The sequence below is a fragment of the Moschus berezovskii genome, chromosome 12 (assembly GCF_049115385.1).
Source record: "Moschus berezovskii isolate FMDL1 chromosome 12, NW_MosBer_1.0, whole genome shotgun sequence".
In the NCBI taxonomy this organism is placed as follows: domain Eukaryota; kingdom Metazoa; phylum Chordata; class Mammalia; order Artiodactyla; family Moschidae; genus Moschus; species Moschus berezovskii.
Window position 1 is genome coordinate 61,509,586 of NC_142471.1, and position 12,287 is coordinate 61,521,872.

The window sequence follows — 12,287 nt, forward strand, 5'->3', positions numbered from 1 at the left end:
TGATCCTCACTAACTTCATGACATAGCTATTAGCATCATCTCCATGTTACAAAGGAAGGGGAGTGCTTAGTACACCTGAGGTCACATAGCTATAAACCCAAGTTCATCATCTAGTGCCATAGTTCTTGCCAGGGAAGTGAGCCAAAAATAACAACACAGGGAAAAAGCTAATTACACAAAGCCTGCTAGGAAGCATCTTGATACTTCTAGAAGGTTTAGGTTAGACCAGAAAATTCTTTGCTTCTTCAGTAGTGCAGGGGCAGTTGTCACAGGCGAGCAGGATTGGGTGAGCAGCCAGGTGCTGCTGGCGACAGGTAACTCTGCAAGCCTAGCGGTACCTTGGCACCTGAGGAGACTCAGCACCTGCACTCTTGGGAATGGGAGAGGAACACTGCAAAAAGGGCCATCATTGCAGAAGCTGGGTTTTAGTAGGTTCCCCATTGGTTAAGGTCCGTTGGTAAAGTTTGAGAACCGATGGTATGGTCCATCGGTTAAAGTTTGAGAACCGTTGGACCAATGCTCACCCCAGTAATGCAGGGTTGTTTACCTCGACAAGGAATTCTGCTTTGATTAACTGGTTGATTCCATTATGCTTGCTCTTGAAAAATTGAAGGGTGTCCATCCATTGCCTCTTTACATATTTAGTAATCTATTCCCAGCCACACCGATCTTTTTTTAATTTATTTTGGTGGGGGTGCAGCTGCAATGGGTCTTTGTTGCTGCACACGGGCTTTCTCAAGCAAGCAGGGTCTACTCTTTGTTGCAGTGCTTGGACTTCTCATTGCAGTGGCTTCTCTTATTGGGAAGCAAAGGCTGTACGCATATGGGCTTCAGTAGTTGCGGTGCTTGGGTTTAGTTGCTCTGCAGTATGCGTGATCTTAGTTCCCGGACCAGGGACCGAAACTGTGTCCCCTGCATTGGCAGGTGGATTCTTAACTTCTAGACCACCAGAGAAGTCTGGTTGCATCCATCTGATTCTTCAGTGTGGTCCTAACAACCTTTGAAAAGCCGCCTTCTGTGCTTACAGTGGCGCCAACTTGGCTGCTGCCGCTATCCCCTCTGAGCAGCCCTGCTTTCTCCTCTGCTTCTCTTTCCCTCACCTCTATGGTTTCTGCTCTCTCTGTCCCTCACCTTGTTTTCTTCTCCCTTCAACAAGCGATTGAGGTCGAGTACAGCATGTTGGCCGGTAGAGAAAGCTGTTCCCTCTGCCTGGTGTCCGCCTGTTGCCCTCCCTGCCTGGGTAGCAGGGACAGTCTGCCTGGCACCTGAGAGCGAGAATTAGATGGTAGTGTCCCATTCTGGGTTGTCCACTTATTCGTCTAGCAATTCTCCTCTAGAAGCCCCTCACCTTGAAGCCAGGGATATCTTATTTCTCCCCAAAACCCCAGAGCCAGGCATAATGTCTGTTTCATTGTCAGCCTTCCATAAATTATTTTGTATTTTATGAGTGAATTTATCTCAGTATACAAACAGCTCAAAGACTTGAGTTACACACCTCCCCAACTCTTCCTAACAAAAATACTTTTTATATTACAATTATTTGTGTGCCTGGACAGCAAGCTCCCAGAGGCCAGAATATTTTATTTATCATTTTACTATCAAAATTCTAGCCCAGTGCCCTGAAGAGACATGGAACTCAGTAGACACTGTTGAATGTCACTTCATAAATAAGGACTGACATACATTTCAGACAATATCAGTCCCCTAATTATGATGGAAAGAAACACTGTTATTTAAAATAAATAGTTATTTTGGTGGTATTATTCTAAATATTCTTACTGGACTATTAAGGAACACGCACCATTGCCTAAAACCACAAAAAGATGCATCTGGTTATAAAAGGTTGGCCTTATTTTGCATTTATGTATCCCTGTGTGTACTTCTAAGAACTAGCACTTCTGTATTGATGTAGCCTAGAGATGTGAGAATGCAAATGAATGAGAAACCATATGATCTCCTTGACAGATGTTTAATACAGAAGAAAGAAAATGTTTGCAGACTCACAGAGTCACAGTGCATGGCGTCCCAGGTCCAGAGCCCTTTACTGTTTTCTCTATAAACGGAGGCACTAAGGCAAAGCAGCTTCTCCAACAAGTAAGTTCACTGAGTCTGTAGTTAAGAAAGTTCTTTGAGAGGCATCACTAGATTCACATCTTGTCCAACATTTTACAACTGACTCAAAGTCAGAGCAGCTCAAGTGTCAAATTTCATAGATTATAAAACAGAAGCTACTACCAAGGGGCTTGGGCTGTTTTATTTTTGAACTTTGGTGTCTACTCTCACGAAGCACTGTTGGGGTTTTGGAGACAGTGTAAAATATAATGATGAAAAATAAGGAAGCATTTCCATGGACCACCCCATAAAAAGCAGCACATTACTGTCCATGTGAGTAATCCCAGGGCTGTGGAGCAGGACTGGGGAGGGAGTGATGCTGGCCGTCTCATGGAGGTGACAGTGTCAACTGACCTACTCCTGAAAGCTTCATGCCCTTAATTGTTGCTGTAGTGGTAGCTTCCTTGCCCCACAAAATCCGCAGTCCAGCATCAACCTGAGACCAAGGTCTGGGGTGAAGGGAGCAGAGTCTTCCTGAGAATCTTCTATCCCACCTCCCTCCCATCCCCAGGTCCTTCTGCTTCTCTGAGTGAGACCACTCAATCACCAAGTGCTGATTCTGGTCATTGCATGCTCGCATGGTCGGGCGGATGCCTGAGGAGAAGGATGTGTGCTTACTCCACCCGGGAAGTTGGCAGTCTTCTCTGGTCACTCCAACTTCAGCTTTTGCCAGTAACCTGGATAATAGAAAACCATGTGAAAGAATACATCAGTAAGAGTAGTTATCATAATGTCTAGTGTTTACCAGGGCTTCCCCGGTGGCTCAGTCAGTAAAGAATCCGCCTGTAATGCAGGAGACCTGGATTCGATCCCTGGGTCAGGAAGATCCCTGGAGAATAAACCCACTCCAGTATTCTTGCCTGGGGAACCCATGGAGAGAGGAGCCTGGCAGGCTCTAAGTTATCCTGATGCACCTGGGTTACATTTTACAGTCAGCGCCTCAATCATAAAAGGAAACAAAATTAAGAGACAAAATTGCTACTCTTACTGTTTCCACTGTATAGATGAGGACACGGAGTCTCCATGGGGTCAGATATCTTGGCCAGCACCTCACAGCTAGTGAGTATTAAATGCAGGCCTCAGACCCAGGTCTGTTTGGCTCCCCAGCCTGGTCTCAACGACTTCAACTGTCAGGGTCAGTAGCCAATAGAGAAAACAGGCCTCTAGGCACACTGTCAAGACTTTATTGAAAGGGGAATTCCCAGGAACTTAGATCAGATGAGATTAGAAGATGATTGAGTATTTCTAACATGAGAATGGGAGATTATCTTGGTAAAAACTGGACTGGGTTCTTTGCCTTTGGTCTTGTGTTGCAAGATTACAAAGAGCTAAGTTCATAGATTGAAAAGTCCAAAGTTTTTAATTCAGTAAGAGCTCTTATTCCATCAGTGGGAAAAACAGTTTTGCTGGCTGGAGAATATGAATAAATTGTTTCATTGCCCAGAATGAACATAAACAATTCTTTTTGGACGTAAGAGAATTCTTAGATCTTCCAGAAAGAGTTATGCAACACTGCAGGGTAGGTTTCATTAAAAAATTGCAAACCAAACTTATTTGAACCCCGAGAAAATAGACTTGTTTGGGTTTAAAGTTTTTGCTACTCTTCAGAAGTGTGCCTAAATTGGCTTTTGCTTTTTCTTTAGATTCTCGTTATGGATCAAGATACCAAACCTATTGCCACAGACTATTTTTTAATGGAGGAAAAATATTTCATATCTAAAGAGAAGAATGAATGTAGGAAACAGCCGTTCCAGAGAGCCATTGGTCCAGAAGAAGAGATCATGCAGATTTTAAGCAGCTGGTTTCCAGAAGAGGGATATGTTGGCAGGATTGTCTTAAAAACCCAGCAGGAAGTAAGTGTGTCCTGGGGCAGCCTACACAGTAACAGCTCATATGTAACTCACTACCTCACCACTGGCTGCCTCCCTCAAATTCAGAACTTCTTATCACCGCAACTTGCTTTATAGTCTTCTTTTAAGTAAATGTGGAGAATTGATTTTATTCTTCTGCACATATTCAGAAGGTTAACTCTAAGTTATAGAAATCTGGTTTAGAAATCATCCCTTAGGAAACAAAGGGAGAAAGAACTCAAAGGATTCCTTAAGCATGTATCAGTGTAGTGTCCAGTGTTTCACCTGGATGTGTGAAGACCTGGCTGTAAGGATCACTACTGTGTAATGGAAGGTCTGTAGGCATTTGCATTTGGGGGTTGGTTGCCCTCCCATTAGTGCCCATTCAAGTTTTAGCTAATAAAAGGTTTTTTGCTAATTCATGAAACAACAGCATTTCTTTGAAAATATTCCATAAGATTACACAAGATAAGAATAACCTCTCAGCTTTGGTCTGAATTTGTAGCAGATTATATTATGGTCCCTAATATTCCCATGATCATTCTCATAATGGAAACAGTACTGTCTGTTGACTCCAGATTGGGGGACTCCTGATGGGGTTTGCTGATGGAGCATTTTTCTTTTTAATAGACTTGTATTAGCCCACTAATTGACTGCCATTTTTTAAAATTACATATAAGGTCATTACATAGATAATAATGCCTTATGATAAATCAACAATAAAGCAGTTGAAGCAGTTCAACAATCTGATTAAACAAATATTTATTGAGCACCTAATTGTGCCAGGCCCTATTCTAGGCACATGATCTGCCTCTTTGGGGCATGAAATAGAGATGGACTGGTAAAATGCCCATTGCTGGTCCATGCTTGCTAGAACACAGAGATGATAAAGAGCCCATTTCAGCATCGTGTGTTATTTTTCACTCTCTACATAACTATGAACATGGTCTGCAGCCTCACTGCACTCCAGCTTCTCTAGGAACCAGAGCCTCTGCGTTCCTTCCTAACCTTGTCTTAGATCATAAAAGGACACTTCCTGTAAGCCAAGAAATGTAATTATCTCCCTAGCATCTTCTCCCCATCAGACATGTACAAAGTACTAAGATGGCGGAGAAGCAAATATAATCATAAAAGCTGTAGAAGAAAATATCAGAGGGCTTAGCTCAGCTTTTGAAGCCATCTTTAATGTCTCTCTAATTTTTTTTCCTATTCTAATTGTCTTTGTCACATGTAAAAAAGTATGCTAGGGACTTCCCTGGCAGACCAGTGGTTAAGACTCCGTGCTCCAAATGCAGGGGGCACGGATTTGATCCCTGGTCCAGGAACTATTAATAAGATCCCACCTGGCGCATGGCCTAGCCAAAAAAACCGAAAAGTATCCTAGAAGTGACAATTTCGGTGAAGTGAATTTTTTAACCATATATTGCATCATGACTTACAGTATTTAATGCTCTCAAGCAGCCAATATTTTGAATCATCTTATGATATAATGGAAACCATTCTACACAAAGGAAACAGGTTCAGAGAGGTTAGATTATGACAGGGTGAGGAGTGGAAAGAACTGAAGTCTTACGGCTTCCCGGTCAGTATTCTTTCCACCACCCCGCACTGCCCAGGCTGGAGCTGAGTCAGTGCTCATGGGTCCTCCATGCCCAGCACCATGGGAGGCAGTAGGAGGCAGTGAGCAGCAAAGGGCAGACTGCTCGGTGTCACGATAGGTCTTCATCACAGGGTTGGAAGGACTGGCAGGCCAGGGCTGCCCCGTATGCAATTAAAATGTATATGACAATAAGCAGTAGAGATGTCAGAAATAAATATTTAATAAAGGCTGGTGGAACAGAAGCATTTTGGAAAAAGGATATAGTAGAGGGGAAGGCTAACAAGCATTTTCTGTTGAGTATAATATAGCAAGTTCTCCTTTATATGCCTTGTTGAGAGGAAAGTTTTGAAATGACTGAAATATGTCTGAAAAGATAGCAAATCATATTTAATGTATCTAGGCTTACCAGCCTAGACCTGCCAAAATCACTGCGGATGCTGATTGCAGCCATGAAATTAAAAGATACTTACTCCTTGGAAGGAAGGAATGACCAACCTAGATAGTATATTAAAAAGCAGAGACATTACTTTGCCAACCAAGGTCCGTCTAGTCAAGGCTATGGTTTTTCCCATGGTCATGTATGGATGTGAGAGTTGGACTGTGAAGAAAGTTGATTGCCGAAGAATTGATGCTTTTGAACTGTGGTGCTGGAGAAGACTCTTGAGAGTCCCTTGGACTGCAAGGAGATCCAACCAGTCTATTCTAAAGGAGATCAATCCTGGGTGTTCATTGGAAGGACTGATGCTAAAGCTGAAACTGCAATACTTTGGCCACCTCATGCGATGAGTTGACTCACTGGAAAAGACTCTGATGCTGGGAAAGATTGGGGGTGGGAGGAGAAGGGGATGACAGAGAATGAGATGGCTGGATGGCATCACCGACTTGATGGACATGAGTTTGAGTGAACTCCGGGAATTGGTGATGGACAGGGAGGCCTGGCATGCTGTGATTCATGGGGTCGCAAAGAGTCGGACACGACTGAGCGACTGAACTGAACTGAACTGAGGCTTGCCAGCTGCACAGTGACACACAATACAAATTTACTGATGGACTAAATGAATTCAGCACTTACTGAATGGAAGCAGACACTGGTATAATTGATAGAGTTGGGCTATAAGTATTTCCATTTAGTCTACTCTGTGAAACTAGGAAGCTATGTAAGCAGTTTGTCCGTATGTTAAAAGTCCCCAAGCTGCTGTCTTTGACCTCTGATCCTGCCTGTCTGCTTTGTATAATTTTCTTGTTTCCTGGGCTCTCAAGCTGTTAGGTATCTTCCTATGGTCAATATGCTCTCCTCTGACACCTGCTGGATTTGAAATGAGAGAAACCTGGCTCTGACACAAATTAGGTAGATGACCTTCAAAGTATCATCTGAATTCTATAAACCTCTATGTCCATATTTGTAATATCTATGATAGAAACTGGGCTTTCCCGGTGGCTCAGCAGTAAAGAATCCAACTACAATGCAGAAGTCGCTGGAGACACAGATTAGGTCCCTAGGTTGAGAAGATCCCCTGGAGGAGGGCATGGCAACCCACTCCAGTATTTTTGCCTGGGGAATGCCACGAACAGAGGAGCCTGGTAGGCTACAGTACCCAGGGTCACAAAGAGCCGGACATGACTGAAGCAACTTAGCACGCACACATAGAAACTACCCTGCTTGGCTCAAAAAATTATTATGAGATTCAAGTCAAACATGTAGACAAAATGTAGAAAAATGCTTAGTAAACTATAAAGGAATATGCAAATGAGGGTTATTGTTATGGTCATAATCTATGACTTCTAATGTGACTGAAAACAGCTTAAAAATCAATAAGCTCTGAGTAAGGCTCTAAGGAGTGCTCTTAGAAATATTCGTAGTGCATGGTCATTGTGATATTTTATATGGCAACTTAGAACTTTTCTGTCTTGCTTACTTACATCCCGGCTTTCAGGATTATAAATTATGTCATGTGAATTACCACCCAGTCCCACTCTCCAATTGGTTAAATATATTGTAATCAATGCAATGACATACTATGGAAAATCTTTAGAAACTGACATGAAATGATAATCACAATCTTTTTTAAAAAGATATTTCTGATGTGGACCATTTTAAAAGCCTTTATTCAATTTGTTACAATATTGCTTCTGTTTTATGTTTTGGACTTTTGGCCCTGAGGTATGTAGGATCTTAGCTCCCTGCTGCTGCTGCTGCTGCTAAGTCACTTCAGTCGTGTCCGACTCTGTGTGACCCCATAGACGGAAGCCCACCAGGCTCTCCCATCCCTGAGATTCTCCAGGCAAAAACACTGGAGTGGGTTGCCATTTCCTTCTCCAATGTGTGAAAGTGAAAACTCCCTGACCAGGGATCAAACCCATACTTGCTGTATTGGAAGGTGAAGTCTCAACCACTGGACCACCAGGGAAGAAGTCCCTGATCACAGCCTTTAAAGTAGAGAAAAAATGAGCTGTAGAACAGTATATGTACTACAGTCTCATTTTATGTAATAAAAATAGAGAATAGCTCTCTCCCCCTCACACATAATTTGATGAGTAATCCAAACACTTCAGCTGTATGTAAATCTTAGGGATCACAACTGTAAGAACAATTAAATGATTGGGGCGAGGCTGTGCAACTGATTGGAGAGAAGTCCCAGGAGCCAGTCCGTTTTGGTCCTGGCTACAGTTTGGCGCCACCTGGTGGCAGTTACCCGTTTTGACCTTAATATCAGTGGGGACAATGGCAACCCAGTCCAGTATTCTTGCCTGGAAAACCCCATGGATGGTGGAACCTGGTAGTCCATGGGGTCGCAAAGAGTCGGCCACGACTGAGCGACTTCACTTTTCTTCACTTTACAGTTTGGCGCCACCTGGTGGCAGTTATCCATTTTGACCTTAATATCAGTGGGGACAATCCTGGTTCCTAGGGCTGGTTGGAATTTCCAAGAGGATGACAGTGATTCTTGTATTCTTCTGGTTAGTTAGCATCGTTTCTGTGGGATGATCTGAGATTAAGCTAGAAGCATTCTGGGGACTGGAGGACCTTCCTGCCAAATCCTCCCATCCTGAGATGGGATTGCCTACTGTTTACTTGCCTTACCTCCCCATCGTCTCCATGCTGCTCCCTTGTGGAAGATAACTTTACACGACCCTCGTTTGAAAATGGCTCTAGCAAAGAACAGGAGCCATTTGACAATCACATTATATTTAAGTTCATGTGATTCCAAGATTTCTTTTTGTTTATTTATTTCTGGTTGTGCTGTGCAGGCTTTGTCTAGTTGTGGTGAGTAGGGGGCTAGTTTTCATTGTGGTGGCTTCTCTTCTTGCGGAGCATAGTCTCTAGGCACACAAGCTTCCGTAGTTGTGGCTTGTGGACTCAGTTGCAGCTCGAGGGCCCTAGAGTGCAGGCTCAGGAGTTGTGGCACAAGGGCTTTAGTTGCCCATGGCATGTGGAACCTTCCCAAACCAGGGATTGAACTGTGTCCCTTGCATTGGCAGGTAGATTCTTCTTCACTGTACCACTAGAGAAGTCCCAGGGTTTCTTTTTATTTATTTATTCACATACACAAAAATAATTTTTATATCCATAGCAAATGGTTCAAAGGATATACAACCTAACAACAGTGTTTTTTTAATGGAGACTGAGATGGGAGAGGTGGAGGAAAGAAAGAAAAAAAGTAGAAATGGGAAGTTTGCCTTTATATTGATATATTTCCTTACTGCTTGAAAATTTTTTGATAAGATACCTATGTCTATACTGGATGAAGCATTAATATCATTTCTTTGATTGTCTAAAAGTAAAAAATAATTAAAAAGTACATGTCTATAGATGTGGCAAATAATCTGCCTGCAGTGCTGGAGACATGGGTTCTATCCCTGGGTCGGGAAGATCCTCTGGAGAAGGGAATGGCAATCAACTCCAGTATTCTTGCCTGGAGAATTCCATGGACAGAGGAGCCTGGCAGGCTAAAGTCCATGAAGTCACAAAGAGTCAGACACGACTGAGTGACTAACACTTTCACTTCCAACTATATATTTAAAACATATAATTATAAATGTAAAACTCACTGAAAGCCAACCCACCAAAAACCATCTAACCTGATGACCAATTCTCAAAATTATTGAGAATTTTGTCAGTATTCATTTTGATGTGACTTACCTCCAGTCATTGTTTTAGCCTTTCCACTGTGGGTTTTGTTCATTCAACCTGCTGGAACGTCAATTTTGCATGTTTCACATTTCAGATGTCTAATTTCTTAAATGCTCACGTTTTGTTGGGGAATGGATGGGATTTCTCTTAAATGTACTTACTGTATTCTTATTTGGCTTTTGCGTATGTGTTAAGTCGCTTTAGTCATGTCTGACTCTTTGTGACCCTATGGACTGTAGCCCACCAGGCTCCTCTGTTCAAGGGATCCTCCAGGCAAGAATACTGGAGTGGGTTGCCATGCCTTCCTCCAGGGGATCTTCCCGACCCAGGGATGAACCAGCATCTGTCTCCTGCATTGGCAGGCGGGTTCTTTACCATGAGCACCACCAGGGAAGCCCGTTTGAATTTTAGTAATTGGAAAAATGGCATAGTGTCTTTTTACAAATTTATCTCTAGCTGATTTGTGGACTCAAAATCCACAGCAAACACGAGCAGATCTACTGGCTTGTTCAGGACCAGACCTTATCAGTGTGTCAACATTAGCAGAAAGTACATTACAGTACTTTCCTCCTCTAAGATGACATGTATATCCTTCTAGGATAGTTTGTGAAATAGTAACTAGTGTATGGGATATCAAGCTAAGAAGTTGTTTCCACGTTACCAAGATCCAACTCAAGTTTTTACTAGATTTTTCTTTCCTTATTCTACGTTATCATTTACTCAGACTTGTCTTTTCTTAACATAGAACCTGGAAGAGAAAAGTATTGCACAAGATGACAAGGAGATGCTCCTGAGCTCAGAGGAGGACAGCTTCTTTGTCCAGGTTCATGACGTTTCCCCAGAGCAGCCGCGCACGGTTATCAAAGCGCCCCGTGTCAGCACCGCGCAGGACGTCATTCAGCAGGTGAAGGCCTCCCGCCCTCCCCCATCGCTGTCCTGTGTCAGCTGCTGCGCTCAGCTCCCTCTGGGAATAAGGTTCTGGAACAAAGGGGACATGACAAGGTAGCATGTGCCTGGTAAGGCTGGGAAGTATCCGGTCCTTCAGCGATACTTGCCCAGTATATGCTGAGTCAGGCTCTCCTGGAAGCCTTGACAGCAGAGCCAGGAGGTGGGTCTGCAGAGTGGGAGCGTCACTGTCCATCACCTAGTGACCACCTCTCTGGGATCCTTCAGACGACATGCAGGAGGACTCTCTGACCCTCTCTCCTTCTCTGGTCTTCTCTCTCCCCTTCTGTGTATATGGCTCCAGAGAACTCTGCTGCCTTCATTCCAAGCCCTGTAGTGGTTTGCGTTTATTAAACAGTTGCTTGAGAAGTTAGCATATGGTTCACAGCACACTCTAAATAATATAAACCCTGGCTCTACATCTTAGTAGCTCTGAGAGCTTGGGCAAGTCATTTAACCATCTGTGCGTAAGTTACACGGGTGTGCTGGTAAATTGGCTCTCTTTTTTAAAAAAACAACCCAATTTGTAGCATTTGCCAGTTTCTATCTTGTACCTTCCTCACACATCAGATTCCAGCGGGCTCCAGCACAATGCCGTGTGCCAAGCTACCACACAGGAAAACGTGAAGATAGCGTAACAGCACTTTCTTAATAGCTATTGTGAACATTAAGTAAATATATGTAATGGACATTTGCCTAGTATAACACCTAACATGGCAAGCACTATTTAAGTGCTATTTGCTACACTAATTGCACAATAATTTGGCTAATATTAGTCTCCTTAATAGACTTCGAACTCCCCAGACGATATACAGTACCTGGGACATAGTAAATATTTGATGAGTGAATAAATGCATAAATGAAAGATAGTCTTGTAAAAGATAAAAACGAAGTGAGACCAGGTAAGTCTTAAAATGCTTTCAACATCTAAGACTCTGAGATGAAGAGGCAGTGTCATGCGCCAGAGAGGCTCTGGAGGGTCAGGATTCTGTCCCTCACTGTCTGGGTCACTTTCAGATCTGTGAACTTTGGTGGATGCAGAAAATCTGGCTCAAGTTCTTTTTCCGTTACTAAGCTGTCCATTCTCTGTAATATGCCTGACCTCTTAAGCTTCCTTGTCTGAAAAATATGGATTGTAACATCTAAATCATGGATGGGTGTTGTGAAGCTAAGTGAGGCAATGTCGACAAGTCTGTATAAGCTACAACTGTGAAAATGTAAAATGAGAAGTGGGATGACAAGATCTGAAAAGGGCCCCCCACCCCCATATAAAAGTCTGTGACATTTTTCCACCTTAAAGTCTCATTTACAGGGAAGCAAGTGTTGGAGATAATGTGTTTTTATCCTGTTGATCATAACTTACCTTTCAGACCTTATGCAAAGCCAAATATTCCTATAGCATCCTGAGCAACCCCAACCCGAGTGACTATGTGCTTTTGGAAGAGGTGGTGAAAGACACCGCCAACAGGAAATCTTCCACCCCAAAGGCCTCCCAGCGCATCCTTCTGGATCAGGAGTGTGTGTTTCAAGCTCAAAGCAAGTGGAAAGGTGCAGGAAAATTCATCCTTAAGCTAAAGGAACAGGTGCAGGTAAAGTTCAAGGTTATTTTGCTCTATTTGATTTTCATAACTACAGTATAATCAAATTC

The 12,287-nt window shown here is 43.0% G+C and overlaps 1 protein-coding gene across 3 annotated transcripts in view; it reads left to right on the forward strand.

Annotated features, from left to right (window-relative positions):
- Positions 1 to 12,287, forward strand: part of PLCE1 (phospholipase C epsilon 1) — a 390,353-nt gene that overhangs the window by 371,109 nt on the left and 6,957 nt on the right. For all 3 annotated transcript variants that reach the window (XM_055425048.2, XM_088842145.1, XM_055425050.2), the window contains 4 exons: positions 1,966 to 2,094; positions 3,756 to 3,965; positions 10,440 to 10,598; positions 12,010 to 12,228. In XM_055425048.2, coding sequence (XP_055281023.2) covers positions 1,966 to 2,094; positions 3,756 to 3,965; positions 10,440 to 10,598; positions 12,010 to 12,228 — 717 coding nt within the window. The remainder of the gene's footprint in view (positions 1 to 1,965; positions 2,095 to 3,755; positions 3,966 to 10,439; positions 10,599 to 12,009; positions 12,229 to 12,287) is intronic.